The sequence below is a fragment of the Leucoraja erinacea genome, chromosome 39 (genome assembly GCF_028641065.1).
Source record: "Leucoraja erinacea ecotype New England chromosome 39, Leri_hhj_1, whole genome shotgun sequence".
Classification (NCBI taxonomy): Eukaryota; Metazoa; Chordata; class Chondrichthyes; order Rajiformes; family Rajidae; genus Leucoraja; species Leucoraja erinaceus.
Window position 1 is genome coordinate 2,568,633 of NC_073415.1, and position 27,990 is coordinate 2,596,622.

A 27,990-nucleotide genomic window follows, 5' to 3' on the forward strand; every position below is an offset into this window, starting at 1 on the left:
ATCACTTATCAGGCCTGGGGGTGTTTCAAGTGCGCTCTCGTAATTTTGTCTGGATTACAGGAGGTGCTAGACCACCAATTGCTGGAAAACTGAGCACCTGTACATTTTTTTCTAAGGAATGCAGTACTGAGGGACAACCCAGAAGTTGCTTTCTACACCGCAATTGACGGCACTAGGCCTGTACTCGCTGGAGTTTAGAAGAATGAAGGGGGACCACATTGAAACTTACTGCGTAGTTAATAGTTAAAGGCTGGAATAGAGTGGATGTGGGGAGGATGTTTCCACTAGTGGAAGAGTCTCGGACCAGAGGTCATAGCCTCAGAATTAAAGGACGTTCCTTTAGGAAGGAGATAAAGAGGAATTTCTTTAGTCAGTGGGTGGTGAATCTGTGCAATTCTTAACCACAGACGGCTGTGGATATTTTAAAGGCAGAAATAGATAGATTCTTAATTAGTACAGGTGTCACAGGTTATGGGGAGAAGGCAGGAGAATGGGGTTAGGAGGGAGAGATAGATCAGTCATGATTGAAATAAAGGCGGAGTAGGCTTGATGGGCCGAATGGCCTAATTCTGCTCCTATCACGTATGACCTTGCACATTATTTCTACACAAACACAAAACATTGCAGCCATTACCTTGCAGTTCGTCTGGATCTTTCACCACAATGTGTGCATTGAGATCCTGCAGTTGTTCGTGCAGCGTCTCCAGTTTTCGATTGGAGTTTTTCAGGACGTGCTCCACATTGGACAGGTTCTTTTTATCAGTTGTCACTTTTCGCAGGTTCTCCGCACCTTCTTTTATCTTCAACTCTCTCCTGATCTCCCGTTTAATCTGCTCTTTAGCCTCATCCAACTTCTGCTGGAAGGACGTGTCTGAGAAATCTGAGCTCTGGTCAAATCCAAGTTGTTCAAGTATTGGCATGTTTCCAGGATCACTCTGCAAGGAAACCAAAGGATTTAATTGTCTTTGTTATAGACTTCACTGCAGCGAAAGTACAGTAACTTACTTCAACAGTGTGTTAAAAATCCTGAGAGGATTTCATTGAGGAGGAGAAGAAAGCAGGGTCTGTGGGTATACTAAACGTCATTGTGCAGATTTTTAAAAGGCCGTAAACTAGATTAAACCGTGGTGCAAACAAAAACACAAGGCATGTTATAATTGTACACTACAACTGTGTCTATACAAGGAACTGCTGATGTTGGGATCTTGAGCAGAACACAAAGTGCTGGGGCAACTCAGCGGGTCAGGCAGCATCCGTACAAGAAATGACAGATGATATTTTGGAACGTGATCCTTCTTCAGGCAGGAGTCGAATAGTGAAAGGCTTGGATAGAGTGAATGTGCGGGACATTCCACTAGTTTCCACTAGTGGGAGAGTCTAGGCCAAAGGTCACAACCCCAGAATTAAAGGACGGTTCTTTAGGAAAGAGATGAGGAGGAATTTCTTTAGTCAGAGGGTGGTGAATCTGTGGAATTCATAGCCACAGAAGGCTGTGGAGGACAAGGCAATGGATACTTTTAAGGCCGAGATAGATAGTTTCTTGATTAGTATGGGGGTCCGGTGTTATGGGGAGAAGGCAGGTGAATGGGGTTAGGAGGGAAAGATAGATCAGCCAATTATTGAATGGCGGAGCAGACGTGATGGACCGAATGGCCTAATTCTGCTATCAATTATGATCTTACGACTCAAAACACCGCTCATCCTTGTTCTCATGAAGCTGCCTGACCCACTGAGTTCTGCCAGCATTTTGTGGTTTGCACCACAATTGTGAATAGTTCGGGTTACCAGTACTAAAAAGGCATCGAAACATGGGAAAGATAGGCTGCAAATAGATTTCCTAAAATAATACCAGAATCAGAAGATTTTGCTTCAAACCGAGCAGGGTGGGAGGGACCTTTTTCTCCATAGAATTACTCAACTGAGGAATAAACAGGTAGAAATCTTTGAACTTTTGAAGTTTTAAAATTTGTTTGTTCGTGCAATGTGGAAGTTATTTGAACGCCCATCTCTAAACATCCACAAGAAGATGAAGGATTTGACAATTTTTTCTTACATATTTCCTTATGACATAGGAGGTTGCCATTCAACCCATGGAGCCCAGCCTGCTCTCAGGGAAATTCCATCAACCCCCATTCCCCAGTTTACTTCCCTGTAACCCATTCTCCCTCACCCTCTAATATCCTTTGTCATTCCACGGGTACTGCCCAAACTGTGACTTCAGAGATACAGAGTGGAAACATGCTCCTTCGGCCCAACAAGTCTGCGCCGACCAGCAATCCCCCGTACACTAACACTATCCTACACACTAGGGACAATTTACAATTTTACCAAAGCCAATTAACCTACAAACCTGTATTACTTTGGAGTGTGGGAGGAAAAAGGAGCACCGAAGAAAACCCACGCAGGTCACGGGGAGAACGTACAAACTCCGTACAGACAGCAACCCGCAGTCAGGATCGAACACGGATCTCTGGCGCTGCATTCACTGTGCCAACAATTTCTGTTTTAGTTCACACTTCCAGTATTTGTAGTTTTTTTTACTTTTCATCTAAATGCTGGATCTCTGGGAAGTGAAGTCGAGCAAGTCACAGTGGAAGAGTATTTATTGTTAATAGCAGCTGAGCGAGTAATAATTTAATTGGCCTTAAATTTGATAGAATATTTAGAATATTTGAACACTACACTTTACCAAAGCATGTACAAAAGCATCAAAGGATTATTAAATACATGCAAAAAAAAAATGAAGACTTGTTCCTCTTTTTATGAGTTAATAGCATTGAGAAATGACAAACTATAGAACACATTTTGGCAAAGGATGACAAAGACACACGCAATGTCACATTTCAGAAGCAAACACAAACTGCCAGTTGCAATTAAAACCATGATTATATCCCTCAATCTTGAGAGATAGATGGTAAACGTTACTGAAAAAAATACAAAAAAAAACACTTGTTGATGCTGGAAAATAGAAAATGCTGGAAACACACAGAACACACATTTGAGAAGTGCAATAGGGTTGGCATGTCACGTTCAAGATCCTTTGTCAGATGTGGGATGGAGACAAAAGAAGCTTGTTAAACTACAGGGAGTGTGAAGAAGGATTATGCCTCTAATAGGGTATACCCAGGGTGGCTGTGAGGATAAGCTGTAAACAAGGTTATCTGGTTTGATGGCTGAAGTGGAACAGCGAGAATGACATAAAGGCAAAGACAGACAAAGAATATAGACAGAAGAATGCAGGAGTTGTGAAGTGCAGAGTGGGAAGACATGCCTCGGGTCAGGCTGGGAACGTTTTTTTCTCCCAGAGGAAGAAAACAAATAGGCTCAGCACATATCACAGAAGATAAATCGTAACCTCAAGTTACAGAATTCAACACCAAGTCCAGAAGGCTACGACACGCTCAAAGGGAAGATATGCTGGGCCTTGTTGTAACAAGGGAGTTTCTTCCCAGCTGTTATCAGGCAACTGAACCATTCTCTCACCAACTGGAGAGCGGTCCTGACCTCCCATCTACATTAGAGATTTTCAAACTATTATCTTTACTCAGAATTTACCTTCCACTAAAGGTCAATTCCTTTATCCTGTATCTGTACACTGCGAACGGCTTGATTGGAATTCATGTATAGTCTTTTTACTGACTGGTTAGCACGCAACTGAAAGCTTTTCACTGTACCTCGGTACATTTGACAAAATAAACAAGACTAGCCTAAACTAAACTAGTACAGGGGGCTACAGATTAGCTTGGAGTTCTACTGAAAAACAACTTCAACCATCAAATAACTGATAGGCATCAACATTTGGCATTTAGTTTAGGTAAAACCCCAAGTTTTAAGAATAAGGAGTAAGCCATTTAGAACGGAGACGAGGAAACAATTTTTCTCACAGAGAGTGGTGAGTCTGTGGAATTTCTGCCTCGGAGGGCGGTGGAGGCTGGTTCTCTGGATGCTTTCAAGAGAGAGCTAGATAGGGCTCTTAAAAATAGCGGAGTCAGGGGATATGGGGAGAAAGCAGGAATGGGGTACAGATTTTGGATGATCAGCCATGATCACATTGAATGGCGGTGCTGGCTCGAAGGGCCAAATGGCCTACCCCTGCACCTATTGTCTATTGTTTTCATCTCAAAAGTACAAAATTATGTTATCAGGCAACAGAGCCATTCTATCAACAACTTGAGAGTGGTCCTGAACTACTATCTACCTCATTGGAGACCCTAGAAATATCTTTAGGTAGACTTTACCTTGCACTAAACGTTATTGCCTTAATCATGTATCCCTACACAGTGGATGGGTCGATTGTAATCATGTATAGTCTTTCTGCTGACTGGATAGCATGCAACAAAAGCTTTCCACTGTACCTCGGTACACGTGACAGTAAACTAAACTAAAAGACATGTAATTTTACAGATGCAAATATGAAGAACTCTAATTCTTACAGTTGTGTGGACACCAGATATAGATTTTGCACTCTTGCTGGATAAAATCCATGCTTTCACACAAAAACTGATCATGTATTTCAACCGTGTAAATATAGTTGGGAGTAAAATGAATAAAGTAATTTGAAAATATGTTCAGAATGGCGACACCGCGATCTGCAGTCATCCGTTCCATTTGCAAATCCAGATTGTTCGCATCGAGGAGAACACATTCAGCTGTTGAAAACAGTCGGTCAGAAAATCCAAGTTCTCAATGGCAAGAGAGTAAAAACTGAACAACAGGTGCATACCAATCTTTCACACTGTGACTGCCAAGTTCTAGGCTAAATAGTCCCTTCTGTTACAATATCATACAAGATATTCATGGTACTGATGACTAAGGCTCTTTCTGGAGGAAGAGGGGCAAGAAGATGATTCTGCGACAGAGTACAGAAATCTGAAAGATGCAGCCATGGAAAATGTTACACCATCCTCAAGGTCAATGGAGAAGAGGGGTGAGTAGAGGAAAAAGACACAAAGTGCTGGAGTAACTCACCAGGTCAGGCACATCGCTGAAGAAGGGTTCCGACCTGAAACATCACCTATCCTCGTTGCCTAGAGATTCTGCCTGATCCGCTGAGTCACTCTAGCACCTTGTGACTTTTTTTTGTAAACTAGCATCTGCATTTCCTTGTTTCAACCATGATTAGAGGAAGGGAAAGGACAGGGGAGGTCAAGAGCAGTTTTTGGACGCAACAGGGACCAATAACAGAGTTGAAGGGAGGGACCACTCACTACCTGAAGAGAAAGCTACAAGCTTGAAGATTGTCAAAGGACACAGCAGAATACAGAGCAGATGGAAACATGGATAAAGGAATGGAGTTTAACCCAGACATGTGTGAGGGGGTGTATTTAGGAAGTCAATTGCAAAAGAGGACAGTACACAGATACGTTGCATCATTGGTCGGAGCAATGAGTTTACCACAAGGTGTCTGTCTCCTGGCAAACTCTTAGTGTTGCTCAAACATTGCACTCTTGTTCTCCTCCTACTCCCCATACCTGGGGCATTTGAGAAATCATATCTATCGTCATAACTGCAATCTACATCTTGCCCAAGGAGACATTTAGCTAACATCTTAAGAAGTAAGGGCGGCACGGTGGTGTAGCGGTAGAGTTGCTGCCTAACAGCATCAGAGACCTAGGTTCGATCCTGACCACAGGTACTATCTGTACGGAGTTTGTAGATTCTCCCTTGTGCTTTCTCCGGGTGCTCTGATTTCCTCCCACACTCAAAAAAACGTACAGGTTTGTTGGTTAATTGGCTTTGGTAAAATTGTCAGTGTGTCCCTAGTGTGTGTTAATGTGCCGGGATTGCTGGTCGGTATGGACAAGGTGGGCCGAAGGCCTGTTTCATGGATGTGGTTGAGGCAGGTTGATTATCCCAAAACCACAACGTCACACAGTCCAAGGGCTGGCCATAGTCAGCTCATTCACCAATGATCTTCCTTCCATCCTAATGCAAGAGGCGAGGTTGTTCAGGATTGACTGCACTATGTTGCATTCCATTTACCCATGTCCTCAAGAAATCAAACAGCCCATGCCTGCACGCTGCAAGATTTATAGGATGACACAAGGAACAGTTGATGTTGGTATCTTGAGGAAATAGAGAGCGTTAGAGGAACTCAGCAGGTCAGGCAACATCTGTGGAGGAAATGGACTGAGATGACTTTTCAGGGCAGGGCCCTTTTTTTGATTAAAGATGCTCCAATCTGTGTTCTAACAGTGAGCTAAAGCAGAAGACAACCATGCTATTTAGTTCAGGGACCCTCTTTGCTAAATTCAGACATTTTACCCAATCCTTAGGCTAGCTATGTTTTGGCTCTGAGCCATTTCCTTTGATGCAAAACTACCATTTGAGAGAAGCAGCTGGACAACTTTTCCTGTTTTTGCTGAAGGGATAAACTATGCAGCAATTTTTAAATTCTTTAAATAGTCACTGCTTGTTTACCGTCAAAACCTTTAATGCGAATCTAACGCAACACACCACTCCTGCTTTCAGAGTTTCATAAGTTCATGTGATAGGAGCAGAATTAGGCCATCAAGTCTACCCCACCATTCAATCACGGCTGATCTATCTTTCCCTCGTAACCCTATTCTACAGCCTTCTCCCAATAACCCATGACACCTACATCAAGAATCTATCTATCTCTGCCTTAAAAATATCCATTGATGGCCTCCACAGCCTTTTGTGGCAATGAATTCCACAGATTAAAGACATTTCTCCTTCCTAAAGGTTTCTAAACGTAACGGGTTATTTTACTCTGCAGAGACGGAATAAGTAACGGATGGTGCGAAAACCGACAGATGTGATGCACTAGAACCATATGAAAATGCTTCCAATAGGTGAGCCATCTTCTCCAAGTAGCTTATATTCCTCGTTACTCAGGGAGGTAAAAATGGAAAATAGAGATAAAAGCAAGGTACCACAATAATACAATAGGCCAATTAGTTCATGAAACAGTAAAAAAAAAAGTGCAGGAGGAACACAAAGGATCAGGGGTGGAATGAAAGCTTGGAATAAGGGATGGAGATGGGTCTAAATCTGGAAAATGTTGATATAAGTTAGGGGAGGTGACTGGCAGATGACTGTTGTAAGTGACAAAGATGAGAGGTGAAAAAGGGACAAAAGGATGTCTGATAATGAAAGAAGAGGAGTGAAATGTAAAGCCAATGGGAAAAAATGTGTTGGGAGAGGAGGAGACGAGTAAAAAGGGGATAACATGGAAATGGGGGACTCTGGAATGGGAGGGGTTGGAGATGCAGAAGAAAAAAGATAAGCAGGATAACTGGGATGGGCAGCATCTCAGGTTTCCCTGCCTGTGGTCATCTGTTGCCAGCCCTGATTTGTCCTGGTCTTTTTTTGCTTCCAGTTCCCCTGCCCATCCTACAATCAGTCTGAAGCAGGGGCCTGACCAAAAACCTTACCTATTCATTTTTTTTTTATGCAGATGCTGCCTGAACCGTTGAGTTACTCCAACTTTTTGATTATATCATTGGTATAAACAACCATCTTCAGTTCCTTTTTATATTACATAAAGTTCTTTGAGGGACTGGTTATGAAGCAAATCAACTCCCACCTTAGCGATGACCTGGACCTACTTCAAACCACCTACTTCCATGGCAGCACGACGGCATAACGGTGGAGTTACTGCCTTACAGCACCAGAGACCTGGGTTCGATCCTGACTATGGATGCTGTCTGTATGGAGTTTGTACATTCTCCCCGTGAATCCATGATATGCATTAGTTTTCTCCGAGATCTTTGGTTTCCTCCCACACTCCATAGACATACAGGTTTGTGGGTTAATGGCTTGGTATAAATGTAAATTATTCCTAGTGTAGGGTAGTGTTGGCGTGGGGGATCGCTGGTCGGTGTAAATACAGCGGGCCGAAGGGCCTGTTTCCACACTGTGTGTCTAAAATTAAGCTAATTAACAGTGGGTATGATCTCTCTTGCGTTGCCCTCTGCGCTCAACCTCTTGAGTAACAAGAACATGTGTGTCAGGCTGTTAACTACACCTTGGCATTTAACCCTTTTTAAACACCATCAAACTCAGGCAATTAAGTCTAATTTCTCTATGCAGTTGGATCCCCGACTTCTATCTGCAGACCTCAATTAGTACAGATTGGTAACAACACCCCTCGCTGCCCTTCACTGACCATCAGCACAGAAGCACATCTGGACTGTGTACTCTGTTCCCTGCTCTTCTCTCTATATCAAAGAATGTGTAGCCGCAACATCACCTTTACATTTGCCGATGGTACCAACATCGTGGAGCTAATAATAGGTAATAAACAGCATGAGTGCGGGACGGAATTGGACAATGTGGTTGAGTGGCATCAGCACAGCCACCTTGCTCTCAATGTTAGCAAGACCATGGAGTCGATGGTTTACTTCCGGAAGAAAAAGCCAAGGGACCATGATTATCTTCATTGATGGGACAGTAGCGAAGACAGTTTCTCAACTGAGAGATCTCCGCAAAGTTTGAACTTCCAGATGATTATTATTTGAGGCTAAAATGTATTGGCTTAACTTGAGAAATGTCAGGTTTATAGAACTAAATGCGATTATTTTTATGATTACTTTCTGCGTCGAAATGCAGCCTAAAAGTCCCATAAAGGTGCAACATAACTTCCTGATTCTTATACTCAATGCCCCGTCTGATGAAGGCAACCATGCTATATGCCTTCTTTGGCACACTCTATTAGATTTCCTAATTAAATGCAGTGCCTGCTTTATAGCCTCCTTCTTAGCTGTAAGATCCTATAGCCACAGCCTGATATGACTGGCATACTGTTCTGAGCCAAAAAAAAATAATTGAAGAAAATGAATCCAGAGAGTTGTGATCATGCAAGTCACTGATTTTTATGACCAGGTGCGTTTCGGTTCTGCACAGAACATGATTATTTTTAGTTCTACAAATCAGTTGAGGCCATACATTTTAGCTTCAAATAATAATAATCTGGAAGTTTAAACTGCATGGAGAATTCACAGTTGAAAAGCAAATCTTATATGTACATAAACTCCCACAGTCTGGATAACCCTGCAGTATGAAGATTGTCGGAAAGTCTAAAGAAGGGTCTCGACTAGAAACGTTACCCATTACTTCTCTCCAGAGATGCTGCCTGTCCCACTGAGTTACACACCAGCTTTTTGTGTTTACCTTCAGTATGAATATTGACTCCTCTAACTTCAAGTAACCCTTGCTTTCCCTCTCTCTCTGTCCCTCCCCCACCCAGTTCTCCAACTAGTTTTACTGCCCTTCTGATTAATTTTACTGCATGTATGCCTCATTTTCAACTTTCCCTCAGCTAACAATAAACCATTCTACATTTCATGGTTTGATCAGTCTTTTTCACACCTTATCCTACCATATCTCCAGTCTCCCTCTCCCCTGACTCTCAGTCCGAAGGGTCTCAACCCAAAACATCACCCATTCCTTCTCTCCAGAGACGCTGCCTGTCCCACTGAGTTACTCCAGCATTTTGTGTCTAGTTCATTGTCTTGTTTGGTTCATTAGTTGCTCTTGACCCATTTAGTGTTCTCTCCTTTTGAATAGACCCTTTCCTGTTATGTGACATAAACAACAGAGCTCTTTGGTGTGAAATTTAGCATTCATTAGCCAGGAGTATCATTCTGACCTTGAACAAGACTGTACATTAGTTTAAACGCATTGTTTGCACTTAACTTACTTAAGTGGACTCATGATACAGAGTCCAAACATATAATACATTTTAAGATAATGAAAACTAGCAAAATAGGTGTTGTCGCTGTGGAGGTTATTGCACTGCTAATGTCAGAGGTCTAAAGCAGATAAGAAGAAAATTTCAAAATTTAACTATTGATTTTTTTTTTAAAGATTGGTGAAAATGCAGCCCAAATGGATACATTCCAAGAATCCAAATCTCCAAAGTACAATCCATGGCAATTCTGAAGAAGGGTCTCGACCCAAAATGTCGCCTATTCCTTCTCTCCATAGATGCTGCCTCACCCGCTGAGTTCCTCCAGCATTTTTGGCTAAGTTTGATTTTTGCAGCAGCTGCAGTTCTTTAGCCCAACAAGTCTGCGCCGACCAGCAATCCCCCGTACACTAACACTATCCTACACACTAAGGACAATTTACAATTTTACCAAAGCCAATTAACCTACAAACCTGTATTACTTTGGAGTGTGAGAGGAAACTCGGTGTTGCAATGGTAGATTTGCTGCTTTACAGCGCTGGTGACCCGGGTTCAATCCTGACCATGGGTATTGTCTATACGGAGATTATACGTTCTCCCTGTGACCGAGCGGGGTTTATCCTAGTACTCCAGTTTCTTCCTACATTCCAAAGATGTACAGGTTTGTAGGTTAATTGGCTTCTGTAAATTGTCCCTGGTGTGTAGGATAGAATTAGTATGCGGGTGATCGCTGGTCAGCGTGGACTTAGTGGGCCAAAAGGCCTGTTTCCATATTGTATCTCTAAACTAAACAATAATGCATGGGCAGGCTGCACACCTGGTGAACATCTTCTTCATGAGGCATAGCCTCTCATACAGGACAACAGCATTACAGCTGAAAGACCCTATTGTTGAGCTGCTAATACCTTGATATTTGACGAGCAAGCCAGCCAGTAAATTCATAAAAGAGAACAGGTGTCAGAGAATCATTCAGCACAAAAACGAGCTCTTCGGTCCACCATGTCCACAGGTACCCTGTTTGCCACTACACTTTTACAATTCTCCCGAATTAGATCCATACCTGCTATGCCTTGCTTATTCAAATCTCTGCCTTAATACCTCTTAAATGTCATGACTGCATCAAATCCACCACCTCCTCTGGCAGCGTGTTCCACATAAAATAAGCACCCTTCAGTTCTCCTTTAAAATTCATACCTTCCACCTTATAGAGAGAGTTAGATATAGCACTTAGGGCTAACAGAATCAAGGGATATGGAGAGAAAGCAGGAATGGGGCACAGATTTTGGATGATCAGCCATGATCATATTGACTGGTGGTGCTGGCTCAAAGGGCCCAATGGCCTACTCCTGCATCTATTTTCTATGTTTCTAACCCATGGCCTCTTGTTTCTGATAACACCACCATGGGAAAACGATTCTGACTATCTACTCTATCTACGCCTCTCATAATCTTATATACCTCTATCAGGTCACCCGTCAGCCTCTTTGCTCCGGGGACACCAAGCAAAGTCTATCATATCTCTCTGCGTAACTTAAGTCTTCCGATCCATGCCACATTCCAGTGAATCTCGTCCGCACTCTCTCCGGTGCAATCTATTCCAATAGTGTTGTAGGAAGGAACTGCAGATGCTGGTATAAACTGAAGATAGACACAAAATGCTGGAGTAACTCAGCGGGACAGGCAGCATCTCTGGAGAGAAGGATTGAGTGACGTTTCGGGTCAAGACCCTTCTTCAGACTGAGGAAGAAGGATCTCAGCCCGAAACATCACCCATTCCTTTTCTTCCAATAGTGCACGCAATGCTCAGTGTGCTCGGACCTATTGTTTGTAAAAGTGCATCATATTCTCCAAATTTTAATATGCTAGGCCCTGATTTATGAAGGTAAGGATGTCATCTGACTTCTTCACCTTCCTATCTACCAGTGTTGCCACTTACAATGAACAATGGGTATGAACCACAGGCAGGACCCGAGGTCAGGATTGAACCCGGGTTTCTGTCGCTGTGGGACAGCGGCACCACTAGCTGCACTACTGTGTCATGGTGTATTCATCTGAGGAGCTCGAAGGAAAGTCCACCTTGCTGCATGGAGACATTTGTCACATTTGTCATCTTTATTCAGAAAGCTACCACAGTTGCACAGATTTCATTGCAGATCTTATAGATATTTATCTTTTGTAATCAGACCAGTCCCTTGAGGGATATAGGTGTAAGAGAGTACTTAAGGAAATTATGAAGGCAGAGAACCATTGAGTTATACAGCACAGAAACAGGCCCTTCAACCCAACTCATCCATGCCAACCAAGTTGCCTAGTCCCACATGCCTAGCCCATACATCCTCCACCCATTTCCTACAACAACATGTCCAAGTATATTTTAATCATTGTAACCCATGTCTACCACTGGGTAAAAAGATGTCATGAAATGTCCTAAGCAGATAAGATTAAGAAAAATACTTTGTCAATATACAAGTGTAAATGGATAGCAAGTGCAAGGATGGGTTCTCTTAACAACCAAAGGGACAACCTGTGGGTAGAGCTGAAGGGTGTGGGCAGCGCAGGGAATGAGGGTGTGGCCCTAAATAAATACCTCACCCGCTCTCACCAAGGAGACAGACGTGGAAGACAATACGATCAGGCAGGGTAACATTGATTGTCCGACAAGATATTCAGAAGGTGGAGATATTAGATGTCATGGAACACAAGGGAGTGGATAAATTCCTAGGGCCAGATTGGATCTAACCCAGAATGCTAAGGAAATCAAATATGTCTGGGGCCTTGTTAAATAAATTAGTACCTTGTTAGCCACAATCAATGTACCAGAAGACCGTAGTTCCTTTATTTAAGAAGGGCAGCAGGGATTGGCAGGTAACTACATCCAAGTGAGCATTGAGGTGCAAGCAGAAGCCTCCACGTGGCGCATCCCGGGCAATGCTGACGACAGGAACTGTACCACAGTGACTGACTGAAGTAGCCAATTCTGCAACCACTGACCGTCAACCGTCACTGACCGACCGGAAAGACGTGATATAGAAGATGGCCAGACACGAGGAAGAAGAAGTGAGCATTATGTCAGAAGTATGGAAATTATTGTAAAAGTTCCTAAAGGACAGGACTTATGATCATTTGGAAAGGCAAGAACAGATTATGGATGGTCCGCATAGATTTATGAGGGGGAGATTTTTTTTGTTTTATTTTTAGAGATACTGCGCGGAAACAGGCCCTTCGGCCCACCGAGTCTGCACAGACCAACGATCCCTGCACACATTAGCACTACCCTACACATACATTATTGACAATTGTACATTAATACCAAGCCAATTGACCTACAAACCTGTACCCCTTTGGAGCATCGGAGGATTCGGAACATTTTGGAGAAAGCCCATGCAGGTCTTGAGGAGAACGTACAAACAAGCACCCGTAGTCAGGATCGAACCCAGGACTCTGGCACTGCAAGGCAGTAACTCTACCTCTACGCCACTGTGCTGCCCTTGGCGCGAGTCAAGGTTGGTTGAATTTATTGCAGAAGTAGCAGACGAAATTGATGAAGGGCGGCATATGCTGATGACACCCAGATCTATCTCAGCACCAAGTCCCCCCACCACTCTCCCATATCAACCCCTGCCTGTCAACCATCAAATCTTGGATGCAACTCAACTTCCTTAAATTAAACAGTAACAAAACAGAATTTCTCCTCATTGGCTCCAAATCAACACTTACCAAAATTAACAATCCCACTCTCACTATTGACGGCACCACTGTCTCCCCATCTCCTCAGGCCCGCAACCTTGGCGTGATCTTTGACTCAACCCTCTTCCTTGAGCCTCGCATCCGCCATGTTGTCAAAACATCATTTTTTCCCCTCCGCAGCATTGCCAAAATCAGACCCTCTCTCACAACCCCCCGCTGCTGAAAGACTCATCCATGCCTTCATCTCCTCCCGACTGGACTACTGTAACTCTCTTCTCTTTGGCATTAATTCCAGCAACATCAACCGACTCCAACTGGTCCAGAATGCAGCCGCCCGACTCATTACCCACACTAAATCCTGGCACCACATCACCCCAGTCCTCAAAGAACTTCACTGGCTTCCCATTTCCCACCGGATCATCTACAAAATCCTGGTCCTCACCTACAAAGCCCTCAACCACTTGGCCCCCCCTTATCTCACTGACCTCCTCTCCCCCTACCAACCCTCAGGGTCCCTCAGATCCATTTCAGCCAGTCTCCTCTCCATTCTGAAATCCAAGCTCTGCACTTTTGGAGACAGAGCCTTCTCCAGGGCAGCTCCCAGGCTCTGGAACTCCCTCCCACAATTGATCCGAACTTCTGAGTCCCTCACCATCTTCCAGTCCCGCCTCAAGACCCATCTCTTCACCTCTGCATACCCTTAGTCCCATGTCCCCCTCCCCTTTGCATCTCTGTCTTACTGCTCTATTTTGTTTTGTTCTTGACTCACCATGTAAAGCGACTTTGAGTCCTTGAAAAGCGCAATACAAATAAAATGTATTATTATTATAGTGATTTTTAGGCAACCATTAATATAATCCAAATAAAACTGTTAAATTAGTTGTGGATTTCCTGCAAATAATGAAACGGGTTTGAGTACAACAAATCTGACCAATTTGATTGAATTGTTCAAAAAGATTTCAACACATTTTGGTGTAGTCCATACAGCCTCTGTCAGTAGTCAGTAAGCCTCTGACAAGGTTCAATATGGAAAACTGATCGCAAAGGTTAAGACCGTGGGATCCAGGGTGAATTGGATCCAAAATTGGCTTGGTGATAGAAGGGAGGTATGGGAGGAGGAGGGTAATTTTATAAGAATACTAAAGGTCACCCCTGCCTCCAAAGCTCCAGGGAAAACAGCCCCCATCTACCCAGTCTCTCCAAGCCGTCCAGTCTACTCACATCCATGCAAATTTTTTCTGTGCCCTTCCCAGCTTAATAACAATTTCCTCATCGCTAATTAACCAGAATTGCACACAATACTTCACATGCTGTTTCACCGATGTCCTGTACAATCATAACATTGTGTCTCATGTATTGTGTAACAAGGAACTGCAGATGCTGGTTTAAACCGAAGATAGACACAAAATGCTGGAGCAACTCAGCGGGACAGGCAGCATCTCTGGAGAGAAGGAACGGGTGACGCTTCGGGTCGAGACCCTTCTTCAGACTCCAACTATTTGTGTCCCAAACATTATGCTCAGTGCCCTGACCAATGAAAATGTGCCAAATGCCTTCTTCGGTCCCACGATACACCCCCCCCATCTGAATATCACCATCTTCATGGAATTATGCACTTGTGATACAAAATAGCCCTTCAGCCCACCGAGTCTGCGCCGACCATCGATCACCCACTACACTTACACATTGAGAATAATTTACAATCTTTACCAAAACCAATTAACCTACAAACCTGTATGTCTTAGGAGAGATATTAAGGAGCTTAAAACCTGTTATTCACTCTAAATCAGACATAAATCAGCCTGAAGAAGGGTCTAGACCCAAAACATCACCCATTCCTTCTGCCCAGAGATGCTGCCTGTCCCGCTGAGTTACTCCAGCATTTTGTGTCTACCTTATATTTATATAGCTCAATTTAAGCATTCCTGATGCATAGTAAGAAAAAATATTTAAAGCCTACGAGAAGCAATTGTGCTCGATCTCAGAGAATCAAACATTATCTTTAATTCGTAGAAAGGAACTGCAGATGCTGGTTTACATCAAAGATAGACACAAAATGCTGGAGTAACTCAGCGGGGCAGGTAGCATCGCTGGAGAGAAGGAATGGTAGCCTGAAGAAGGGTCTCGATTACCATTACCATTCCTTCTTTCCAGAAATGCTGCCTATCAGGCTGAGTTACTCCAGCATTTTGTGTTGACTATCTTTAATTTCTTGGTCAATGGAACAGATATCATTGATCAGCTAAAGGCTTCTCAATAATCCAAAAGGACATTTTGCACCAACTCCTTTCAACTGTAGTTTCATTGTCAAATGAGCATGTGATTTAACTGAAGGCAAAATGAGCTGCACTGCACTTCCTGTTAGCTGAAGCAGACTACGAAGCTACAAAAACCACAAGCGGCTTACTATACCAGATACATACATGGAAATAACCTTATTAACATGGCTTAGAATTTATTTTTTACTTTTCAAAAACTAATTTAGCTTTTTATTGGATTGATCTTTTTCTAACAAACTACCATCTAAAGAAAAATCTGCTGATCGAATCAACATCAGTGACCACAACACGTCACACAAAAGCATCCCTTCAGCTAAGAATAGGAAGTTCTTGTAGCTTTACTGTGCATAAGTTTCCTCTTTCTCAAACACAGCAATAGTAAAAAGAAACCTAGTCTGTGGGAGAGGGAACTAAGAGGGAGAGAGTGAGGAGGGAGGGAAAGTGAGGAGGGAGGTAAAGGGAGAAAGAAAGATAGAGGGAGCACAACACAAAACTCATCCATGCCTTCATCTCCTCCCGACTGGACTATTGCAACTCACTTCTCCTTGGCATCAGCTCCACCTATATCAACCGACTCCAACTGGTCCGGAACGCAGCCGCCCGACTCATCACCCACACCAAATCCAGGCATCACATCACTCCAGTCCTCAAACAACTTCACTGGCTTCCCATCTCCCACCGGATCACCTATAAAATCCTTATCCTCACCTACAAAGCCCTCCACCATCTGGCCCCCCCATATCTCACTGACCTCCTCTCCCCCTACCAACCCTCACGGTCCCTCAGATCCACATCAGCCGGTCTCCTCTCCATCCACAAGTCCAACCTCCGCAGTTTTGGGGACAGCATAATTTCCCCTTCATAAATCCATGCTGACTTTGACCAATCCCGTCACTGCTTTCCAAATGCACTGCTTCAATAATCGATATAGTCAGGATCGAACCCGAGTCCCTGGCACTTTACTGCTGCGCCACCGTGCAGGAAGGGTGGAAAAGGAATTAGAATATCAGAGAGATACAGGCCCATCAGCCCACTGAGTCAACTACCAACCTGCACATTTTTTGGATATGAGAGAAAACAGATGAACTTAGAGGAAACCCACAATTACAGGGGGAAAATGCAAACTCTACACAAATGGCATATGCAGGTCAACCTAGGAATGGTTGAGGGTGGTTCGATCCCGACTATGGGTGCTGTCTGTATGGAGTTTGTACATTCTCCCAGTGATCATGTGGGTTTTCTCTGGTTTCCTCCCAGATTCCAATAGGTTTGTAGGTTAATTGCCTTTGGTAAAAATTGTAACGTGTCCCTAGTGTGTCGGTGTAAGGGGTATACTGAAAATATTTCAAAGGGACTCGAGGGGCAACTTTTACCAAACAGAAGGTGTCGGGTCTATGCATTGAGTTACCAGAGGAAGTAGTAGATGCGGGTAAAATTACAACATTTAAAAGAAACATGGACACGTATGTGGACCAGAACATCTGGAGGGATTTGGGCAAGGTGCAGGCAAATGGGATCAGCTCAGTTAGGCAACTTGGTTGGCATGGATGATTGGGGCAGAAAGGCCTGTTTTTTACAGAAATAATATCCTCCCTTAAGTTTCTAAGGAACCATCACATCCCAGAATTAGCCAAATGAATCTCCTTTGCCTGTCCCCAATGCCACTGTGTCTTATCTTAGGTAAGCAGACTAAAACTGTGCACGGTACATGCAGTTATAGCTTCATCAGCACCCTGTAACAAAAGGATGAAGATAGAAGAGGCTGCAGATGCTGGAATGCAAATCTGGGAAAGGGAATTTGGATCAAAACCCTGCATCAGGACCAATCCGAAATATCGGTATTCCCTTTGCCCCACCTCCAAACACTGATTCCTCTAGAAGATTGTTTGTCACAACAAAACCATCCTAGTAGCAAGGGACCAGACTGGGGTTGCAAATGGGGGTGGAGGGAGGAAAGGTTGGGGTTGAGGGGCTGAAGTGGGGGGGAGGAAGAACCTGGGGTAAATAGTCGGACGTTGTGGGGGAGGGGGTAGGACTTGGATGTACAGGGAGGGAGTGGGGAATGGGAAAGAAGAAGAACTAGGGGGTTGTGGCAGTAAGGGACCCAGGGGTTGCGGAAGGACTAGAACTGATGGGTGGGGGAGTGGACTTTGATGACCATTTGCGGGGGGGGGGGGGGGTACAAGAAGCTGAGGAAAAGATGGATGCTAGAGATGGGTGGTGGGGAGGAGAGAAAGCTGGGGGGGGGGGGTAAAGAGTCAAAGATGGTGGGAGGGGAGGGAGACTGCGATGAAGGTTTAGGTTGGGACAAGCTGGGAGGCAGGGATGAGGGAAAGGGTGCTGAAAAATTAAAAATGAATGCTCATCTGCATCAATGTGTCCATTTTCTGGCGCAAAATTGGTGACCATGACTTAATGAGCGAAGAATGTTTTCCTCAACAGTTTAATCCTTCCACTAATTAACTTAAATCTTTGTCTCCTAGTCATTACCCTTTTTGCTAAGGAAATTATGACCATAGAACCACAAAATGCCATAACATTTAATGTGTCACATCTATGCTGACTCCTATTATAATTACTCCCATCAGTTCCATTCTTCATCCCTTTCCCCAGAAGCGTGCAAACCCTTCTCCATTTAATGCCCTTGCAATTCACTTCTGAAAGCCCTGTGATTACTTTCACTATGAAGTCTGATTAGTTCCAAATCCGTACTCGCAAAGTTAAAACAAATGTTTTTCTTCACACTTGTATCATGTGCCCGAATTGTTAAACCCGTTTCCTCTTGGCCCTTGAACCATTCAGTAAGCAAAACTATACTTTGGCGGCAAAAACAAGGGGGCAGATAATTATCCCAATGGGGTTAGGTTAGGTAAGGGGGAGGTGCAGCGAGACCTGGGTGTCCTTGTACACCAGTCACTGAAAGTTGGCGTGCAGGTACAGCAGGCAGTGAAGAAAGCTAATGGAATGTTGGCCTTCATAACAAGAGGATTTGAGTATAGGAGTAGAGAGATTCTTCTACAGCTGTAGAGGGCTCTGGTGAGACCACATCTGGAGAGACCACATCTGGAGTATTGTGTACATTTCTGGTCTCCTAATTTGAGGAAGGACATCCTTGTGGTTGAGGCAGTGCAGCGTAGGTTCACGAAATTGATCCCTGGGATGGCGGGACTGCCATATGAGGAAAGATTGAGAAGACTAGGCTTGCATTCACTGGAGTTTAGAAGGATGAGGAGAAAATCTTATAGAAACATATAGAATTATAAAAGGACTGGACAAGCTAGATGCAGGAAAAATGTTTCCAATGTTGGGCGAGTCCAGAACCAGGGGCCACAGTCTTAGAATAAAGGGGAAGCCATTTAAGACTGAGGTGAGAAAAAACGTTTTCACTCAGAGAGTTGTGAATTTGTGGAATTCATTTTATGCCAACCTAGCCGGACATAAAACATCACTTACACAGAATGAAGACTGTGACCACGGCAAAATGTATTCACAGAATAAATGAAAATAGGATAAAAGAGGAAATCATGTTGGGGTATGAACAAAGTGCTGGGAGAGAGGTCAGTGTGGCAACACATATATGGTAAACACCTGAACAACTCGCTACACAGTTATTCTCTGTAAAAATCTTATTTCCTGAGCTGGTTCTGCTATAAACGCAAAAAATTAGGAGAAGACTATTTGTCAGCTCATGCCCACAGACTCAAGATCATGACCGATCTCATTGCAACTTCAATTCTGCAACCCTATTAACCCAAAGTGACACTGCATCGCCACAGTATCATTTCAGCCCTTATCTGGTAATCAGCTGCATCAGCCTTAAAAAAAAAACTGTGTTCGCCACCTTTGGAAGAAGAGTTCTATAAATGCACAAATCTCAAGACTATATTTATCACCTCTATCTTAAATGGGCAAATCCCTATTTGAAAACAATAACATATATTTCTGAATTCTACAAAGTGTCTCGCTATAAAGACTCTTCTCACTCCAGTGCTGGCACTCACTGTAGACGCACTCCCCTCTGCTGGGAGCCAATGTAAACACGTAATCTTCTTCCAGTTTCGGACACTCATTGTAAAAGGCTTTCCAATTCATGTTGCTGGGCTCGCTGTAAAATAGTCTCGCCAGTCCCTGTGCTTGGAATCACTGCAAACAGGCTCTTCAGTCCCTGTGCTGAGAATTACTGTAAAACAGCCTCCCCTCTCCCTGTGGTTGGACTCATTGTAAACAGTCCCCCTGGTTCTCCCGTATAGGAGGAGACTGCACATCTCGACTGGGACTGTAAGTAACCTCCCCAATCACTGTGCTGGGACTTGCTATAAACAGTCTCCCCCCGAGACTTGCTGTAAACAGCCTCCCCTGCCCCTGTGTTGGGTCCCCTAAAAACAACCTGCCCAGTCCCTCTGTTGGGTCCCACTGTACACAACCTCCCCAGTCCCTGTGTTGGGTCCTGCTGCAAACAGCCTCCCGCTGTGACTCGCTGTACTCAGTTTCTCCGGCCTCTGTGTTGGGTCCCACTGTAAACAGCCTCCCCAGTCCCTGTGCTGAGAACCACTGTAAAACAGCCTCCCCTGCGCGAGGTTAGACTCACTATAAACAGCCTCCCTTGGTTCCTCTGTGTAAGAAGGAACTGCACAACTCTACTGGGATAATGTAAATAGCCTCCCCGTCCACTCACTATAAACAGCCTCCCCGAGACTCGAAGATAGACATAAAATGCTAGAGGGACCGGCAGCATCTATGGAGAGAAGGAATGGGTGATGTTTCGGGTCAAGACCCTTCTACAGGAACCTGTGTTGGGTCGCACTGTAGACAACCTCCCTGTTCTCTGTGCCAGGACTCGCTGTACACAGCCTACCCGAACCCTGTGTTGGATCCCACTACACAAAGCCTCTGTGATGGGTCCCGCTGTTCACAGCCTCTGTGATGGACCCCGCTGTACACAGCCTCTGTACTTGGTCTCACTGTACACAGCCTCTGTTGCCGAGAAACTTTGCCTATTTCCTTTGCTCAATAGATGCTGCTGCACTAGCTGAGTTTCTCCAGCACTTTTGTCTACCTTTAATTTTCCAGCATCTGCAGTTCCTTCTTGAACACACATCCTCTGTACTTGGTCTCACTGTACACAGCCTCTGTACTTGGTCCGGCTGTAAACAGCCTCCCCAGCTCCTCTACTGGGACTCGCTGTAAACAGGCTCCCTGGTCCCCATGTTATGTCCTGCTGGATATAGCCTCTGTACTTGGTCTCACTGTACACAGCCTCTGTACATGGTCCAGCTGTACACAGCCTCTGTACTTGGTCTCATTGTACACAGCCTCTGTACTTGGTCTCATTGTACACAGCCTCTGTACATGGTCCGGCTGTACACAGCCACTGTATATGGTCTCACTGTACATAACAGCCTCTGTATTTGGTCTGGCTGTACACAGCCTCTGTACATGGTCTCACTGTACACAGCCTCTGTACTTGGTCGAGCTGTACACAGCCTCTGTACTTGGTCTCACTGTACACAGCCTCTGTACATGGTCCGGCTGTACACAGCCTCTGTACTTGGTCTCATTGTACACAGCCTCTGTACATGGTCCGGCTGTACACAGCCACTGTATATGGTCTCACTGTACATACACAGCCTCTGTATTTGGTCCGGCTGTACACAGCCTCTGTACATGGTCTCACTGTACACAACCTCTGTACATGGTCCAACTGTACACAGCCTCTGTACTTGGTCTCATTGTACACAGCCTCTGTACATGGTCCAGCTGTACACAGCCTCTGTACTTGGTCTCATTGTACACAGCCTCTGTATATGGTCCGGCTGTACACAGCCTCTGTACTTGGTCTCATTGTACACAGCCTCTGTACTTGGTCTCATTGTACACAGCCTCTGTACTTGGTCTCATTGTACACAGCCTCTGTACTTGGTCTCATTGTACACAGCCTCTGTACTTGGTCTCATTGTACACAGCCTCTGTATATGGTCTCACTGTACATACACAGCCTCTGTACCTGGTCCCCATGTTCGGTCGCACTGTGTGCAGCCCGTGCTGGGATTGTCTCCCTGACAGGTGGATGTCCCGTGGCCAACTCCACCACCACCCGTGGCCCACAGGGAGAGTCGGTGCCGTCCCTGTCGGCCCCCCGGTAGGTGGCTGCGAGGGCCGACCGACCGACCGATCAGGGGCTTGAGCGTTTCCGCCATCAGCCGCACTGGGCCGGGGAGGCCGGCTTCACCTCTCTCTCCCTCATTCTCTCTCTCTCTCTTACCGGGACGGGCTCGCCGGACATCCCGCAGAGACAGCGGCCGGAGCCGGGGACCGATGGCAGGTGCAGGTGGGGGCGGCGAGCAGCCGACGAGCCGCCCTGTCGCCGAGGTTCCGCCGCCGCCGCCTCGCTCGCTCGCTCACTGCGCGCGCACGTTCGCCCGCCCAACCGTCCGCCCCGCGCGCTCCCGCGCGCTCATCCCCATGGCGACGGTGACGTCACAGCTCGCGCACGAGCTCGCGCTCGCCTCAACAACCCCCCCTGGCGCGGGCACGAGCGCGGGACCCTGGGCTCCCGCACTGGGAAGCGCGCACCCGCCAAAAGGAATAGGAGTAGAATTAGGCCATTCGGCCCATTAAGTCCATTCAATCATGGCTGATCTTTCTCTCGCTCCTAACCCCATTCTCCTGCCTTCTCACCATAACATCTGACACCTGACCCGTCCTCTCACTACAAGTTTGAGCCGTCAGATGTTAACCCAGTCATTCTAGTAAACCTCCTCCAGACCCCCTCCAGCGCCAAGTTCACATCCTTCCTCAGATATTGGCCCCAAAACTGCTCACAATACTCCAAATATGGTCTGAAGAAGGGTCCCCACCCCAAAAAAAAATCACCTATCCATGTCCTCCAGAGATGCTATGGAAAGGGTCTCGACCCGAAATGTCACCCATTCCTTCTCTCCAGAGATGCTGCCTGTCCTGCTGAATTACTACAGCATTTGGTGTCTAACCTCCAGAGATACTGCACTGACTCACTGAGTTACTCCAACTCTTGTTCTTTTAATAATATAGAATAATACAACACAGGAACAGGCCCATTCGGCACACAATGTGAAGAGTCGAGAATGTGTTATTGTCAAATGTCCCAGACAGAACAATTAAATTCTTGCAGCAGCACAACAGAATATGTAAACATAGTACTCTGTAAACAATATAGCAAACGAGAAAAATATGAGATTGCTGTTCCTCCAATTTGAGTGTGGCCTCACTGGGGTTGCCAACTGTCCCATATTAGCCGGTTAATTCATCACTTATATCGGCTAAATTGGTTTGTCCCAAACGGGACCGCCCTTGTCCCGTATTTGACTGCTACTACTCTGTAATCACCAGAGGGCACGCTCACAGACAGATCCTAGATCTGATACACCAGCCTGAATGCATGTTGCATGTGCTGTTGACGCCACGCAAGAGTGATTTGCCTGTCATGCAATCACAGGCCCCCTTATGCGCTTTAGTTGTACGCTATAATTTGTCAATTCTTGCTAAAACAAACAGTTTCAGTTACGTCTGGTGTTGTTTGGTCGCTTTGGCATATGCAAATATGGATAAACCTGAAAAAAAAGACAAGACTGTGCAGCTATAACAAGCAATGGGAAGCAAAAAAGTCGTGGGTTAAGCCCATCAGCGGTGACTCGACGAAGGCCTTCTGTACTTTATGCCGTCAGGAATTTTCAATTGGCCATGGAGGTGAGAATGACCTAACTCAGCATGCTTCCACAGAGGTGCACAAGAAGGACACTAGGTAAAGGTGAGAGCAATATTGGTGCATTCTTCGTGAAATCCACTGCGGAAAATGACAAAATCGCGACAAGTGAAGCCTCGTATGTGTAACATATGGTTAAACGCAGACTCAGCTACAACAACATCGACTGTCTTGCTGAAGCTCAGCGGTGCTTTGTTTAAGGGGCTGTCCCACTTGGGCAACCTAATCCGCGAGTTAAGAAGAGTGCCTTCGACCTTCAAGCTCGAGGGCACTCGCCTGGAAAGCCTCGAGCTGGATCGACTGTCCGCGTTGAAACCGCGAGCTGGATCGACCGACCGCACACAAACAATCGCCGCACACAAACACATCGCGATGAAGAGGAAGGTAAAACCGCTGCACAGTAACGGTAAGTCCTTTAGAGAACATGGAGGGGGAAAGAAGGGGAGAGAAGGAGAGAAAAGGGGGAGAGAAGGGGGAGAGAAGGGGGAGAGAAGGGGGAGAGAAGGGGGAGAGAAGGGGGAGAGAAGGGGGGGAGAAGGGGGGGAGAAGAGGGAGAGAAGGAGTGGAGACACTTTTAAGAAGTATAATAAAGTGTAGTGGCCATTTTACCTACCGGCAGGTCTTCCTTGATCCTGAAAACTCCAATGAGCCAATTAAAATGCCCGGTCAGCGAAGGAGATTGCCTATGGCTGCCCTCGATTGCCTGTAACTAAATAGCGACCACACTCCTCTGCATGTCGAGTTAAAAAGAACCATGTCGACCAAATTTTACTCACGGAAAACTTTCAACATGCCGAAAAATTTTCCGCGACCTAGCTGAGGCCACGAGTATTCGGGAACTTCCCTCGAGCATGAAGCAGAGTTCCAGCGACCTCATAGGACCTCCTAAAACCACTTGTCGACCATGCTGCGAGTTTGAAGGTCGAAGACACTCTTCTAAACTTGCAGATTAGGTCACCCAAGTGGGACAGCCCCTTTAATGACTCAAATGTTGTGAAGAAAACGCGCTTGGGAAGAACGAAAACTGAGATGATTGCAATTAATGTTTTCAGACCAAAGACTGTGCGGGATATTATGGATGATCTGTCCCCGACCGAAGAAGGTGAGCCCCCGGAGCCCACGTATTTCTCAGTTGCCACCGATGCCTCTTACAAATATAAAAATGTTTCCAGTGTGCGTGAGATATTTCTCTGTGTCCGATGGAGTGCAGTGTCATTTCCTTGACTTTTATGAAGACAGCGTTGAAACTACAAATGGCATACATCAAGCTCTGATGAGCTGTCTGGAAAAGTATGAACTGGATACTAGACAGGTCACAGCCTATGCAGCAGATAATGTCTATGTAAACAATTTACTAGTTATTGAGCAGTGCCAACAATCGCATTCTGAAAGCTAATTGCCCAACTCACATTGCTCATAACGCCTGTGATCAGCTGTCAGTGGATATTGAGACAATTGTTCGAAGGGTCTACGTCTACTTCTCAATATCTGCTTCCTGAAGAAAGGAACTGCGTTCATTTTGTGCCTTTGTTGACATTGAGTGGCGTGAAATTCTGCGTCATGTTTGCACACGATGGCTCTTTCTTCATCCAGCTGTCGAACGTCTCCTGCAAAGCTGGCCAGCTATTACGTCATACTTCAGGTCCCTTGAGACTTGTCGTGTGGCACTGAAGAGGATTTTTGAGGATGAAGAAAAAACTGGAGCTACTGACATTTATCTGTGGTTGTTCCACAACACACTGGGGTGTGTTTTTGACCAACTCGTAAAAAAGCTGGAGGAAACAAAGCTCTGCATCACAGATGTTTACGAGAAAGTCCGAAAGTTCAAAATGAAGATGCTTCAGCGGAAACAGGACAGTTTCTTTGGATACCAGACTAAGCAGCTGATGGACAAACAAGTCCAGCAGATAGGTCCTAGCAGCAAAAGTTTTATGACTGTCATTACATACATTGACAAGTGGTTTGATTTCTCACCAGAAAATGTAATGATGAAACTGAAACTGATCGGCCTCTGTGAGGAGCTCTCCTTCACTGACCTGAAGCAGGTCGTAGCTCCCCTCAAAATGACAGACAGTCAATATGGACCAACTCTATGAAAAGTTTTGTGCTAGCCGGAAGGAAATACAGAAAGCCAGACAGGATACCACAAAATCCACCAGTGAGAAGTGGGTGGCAGTTTTCCAAAACATAGAGAAAGCCAACTTGATCAACATGTTCAGGATTATCTCATTTGTCCTCAGTGTGCCAGGCTCAAATGCCTTTGTAGAGAGGATCTTCTCTCTGATGAGACCATTAAATGGTCAGACTCAAGAAACAGATGCAGCTCAGAGCTGATCAAAAATGAACTTCAAATATCTGTGAACTGTGACTTGTCATGTAAGGACTTTCTCTCTGGCTGTGCAAAAGGACAATGGTCTGCTTGAATCAGTCAAGAGCAGCAAGAAATACCATGGAAAAAGTAAACTAGGTGAGTCCCCCTTCGCTTTTCCTCTTTTGCAGTGATTATATGTCTACTCTAAAGGCACATACAGATAGGGTTATTTGGTGTTCAAGAAGGAACTGCAGATGCTGGAAGATCGAAGGTACACAAAAATGCTGGAGAAACTCAGCGGGTGCAGCAGCATCTATGGAGCGAAGGAAATTGGCGACGTTTCGGGCCGAAACCCTTCTTCAGACTGATTATTTGGGTTATTTGGTGTTATTTCATGTCTGACTAGTAGTCAGATTATGCTCTGTATTATGCTTTGCTAAAGGCCTGTCCCACTGTACGAGGTAATTCAAGAGTTCTCCCGAGTTTCCCCTGATTCGAACTTGGAGAATTACGGTAATAGCCGCTCGTAGGTACTTGGTCGGGGCTCTCGTGGACATTTCTCAACATGTTGAAAAATCTTCACGAGCTTACCGCGTTTCCCGAGTACCTGCCGTTAGCGTTACAAGCCGCTAAGAGACGTCCCGAGCTCCGACATACCCGCTACGTACATTCTACGTACTTACCACGAGCTTGATTTTTTTTAAACTCGGGAGAGCTCTTGAATTACCTCGTACAGTGGGACAGACCCTTTATAATTTGGTGTTCCATTTCATATACAACACTGAAGATTATGGTTCATATATTGGATTTGTTTACCTGTTCAAGGTTTTTCTTTTTCTCCCTCTTTCTCCTTTGAAAAAGGTTCCTGTTAGCATCTGCTAGCTTCCAGCCCCCTCAGTCACTTCATCCCGGGCCTGCACCATACCCACAATGCCATGGCACGCCACCTTTTGTCCCTTATTTGGGAATGAGAAAGTTGGCAACCCTAGGCCTCACTCTGATAGTGAAGGAGGCCCAGGACAGAAAGGTCAGTGTGAGACAGAAAGGGAAGGGGAGTTAAAATGTTTTGTCACCAGGAGATCCCACAGAATAAGGCGGACTGCGGGTAAGAGTTGGGACCTTTCTTCAAGACTGTCCATTTCCCATCACCAATGCTGCCTGACCCGTTGAGTCCCTCGGCAGTTTGTTTTTGTTTTGCTCAATATTCCAGCATCTACAGTCTGTTGTCTGCAGTTCTACTCTCCTTACCTGAGGATGAATGTACTTGCTCCAGAGGAAGTGTAACAAAGTTCATGACAGTGGTTCTCTTGGCCTAGAACTGAAACCTGAAGCGGTCATCCATTCTAGACTGAAGTGAGAAGAAACTTCTTCATTTAGTTTAGTTTATTATTGTCACGTGTACCGAGATGACCTTCATCTGCCCCCACTGCCCTTGAATGTGTGGTTCACAAATTGGACTCGTGAGCCATGTCAGAACTCGCCAGAATTGAGACTGCACAACACGCCATCGTCGTTACCGACGGGCCACCACCACCGAGGTTCAGGGAGAAGCTTTTGTTGCATACTATCCAGTCAGCAAAAAGACTATACATGATTACAGTCAAGCCATCCACAGTGTGCAGCGTAGGCTGATTGTAATGTATATTAGTAGATCCTCTTCTGGAACCAGCAAGCAAAGAATCGCCTGGCTCTGCCACCACCTTAAATATTCTTTACCCAGAGGCCTGCAAATCTTTAGAATTCCTACGTGAGAAAGCTGTGGAGGATCAGTCATTGTGTAGTCAATAAAGAGATCTAGCTTTTATTAAAGCAACTAAGGGATATGTGTACAGCGCAAGAAAGATTAGGCATGATCTTGTTCAATGGTGTAGCAGGTAAGAGGGGCTGAATAACATACTCCTGCTTGTATTCTAAGGGGGGAGAGAACAAATCACAAACCCAATAGATGGAGAGAAACCCACTCTACAACAATTGTATCATAGGGAGAGAGAACTAAGCCAAGCTCAGGGGACTATAAAACCCACAACCACAAGAGTAGGAGGGGGAAAATCAAGGGCCTGTCCCACTCTCACGACCTAATTCACAACTTTTTTTACTCGTGGACATTTTTCATCAGGCTAGAAAATCGTCCCGACCTACTTGATGCCACAAGTACCTACGACCAGCATCACGGCCCGCCACGACCTACCTACGACCTCGTGACGACCATGCTGTTAGTATGAGTCAAGGGCAAACTCGGCAGAGGTTGTGAATTAGGTCGTGAAAGTGGGACAGGCCCTTAACCCAGCGATAGGAGAGTGAGAAAAAACCACCACAGCCA

At 45.2% G+C, this 27,990-nt stretch overlaps 1 protein-coding gene across 1 annotated transcript in view; it reads right to left on the minus strand.

Moving 5' to 3' along the window:
* Positions 1–22,060, minus strand: part of LOC129714510 (serine/threonine-protein kinase N2-like) — a 63,208-nt gene extending 41,148 nt beyond the window's left edge. The window contains exons 1-2 of the mRNA XM_055664172.1: positions 21,881–22,060; positions 635–935 (exon numbers count right to left, since the gene is read on the minus strand). Of these exons, the coding sequence (XP_055520147.1) occupies positions 635–935; positions 21,881–21,901 (322 nt within the window). The 5' untranslated portion in view covers positions 21,902–22,060. The remainder of the gene's footprint in view (positions 1–634; positions 936–21,880) is intronic.
* Positions 22,061–27,990: the final 5,930 nt, after the last annotated feature.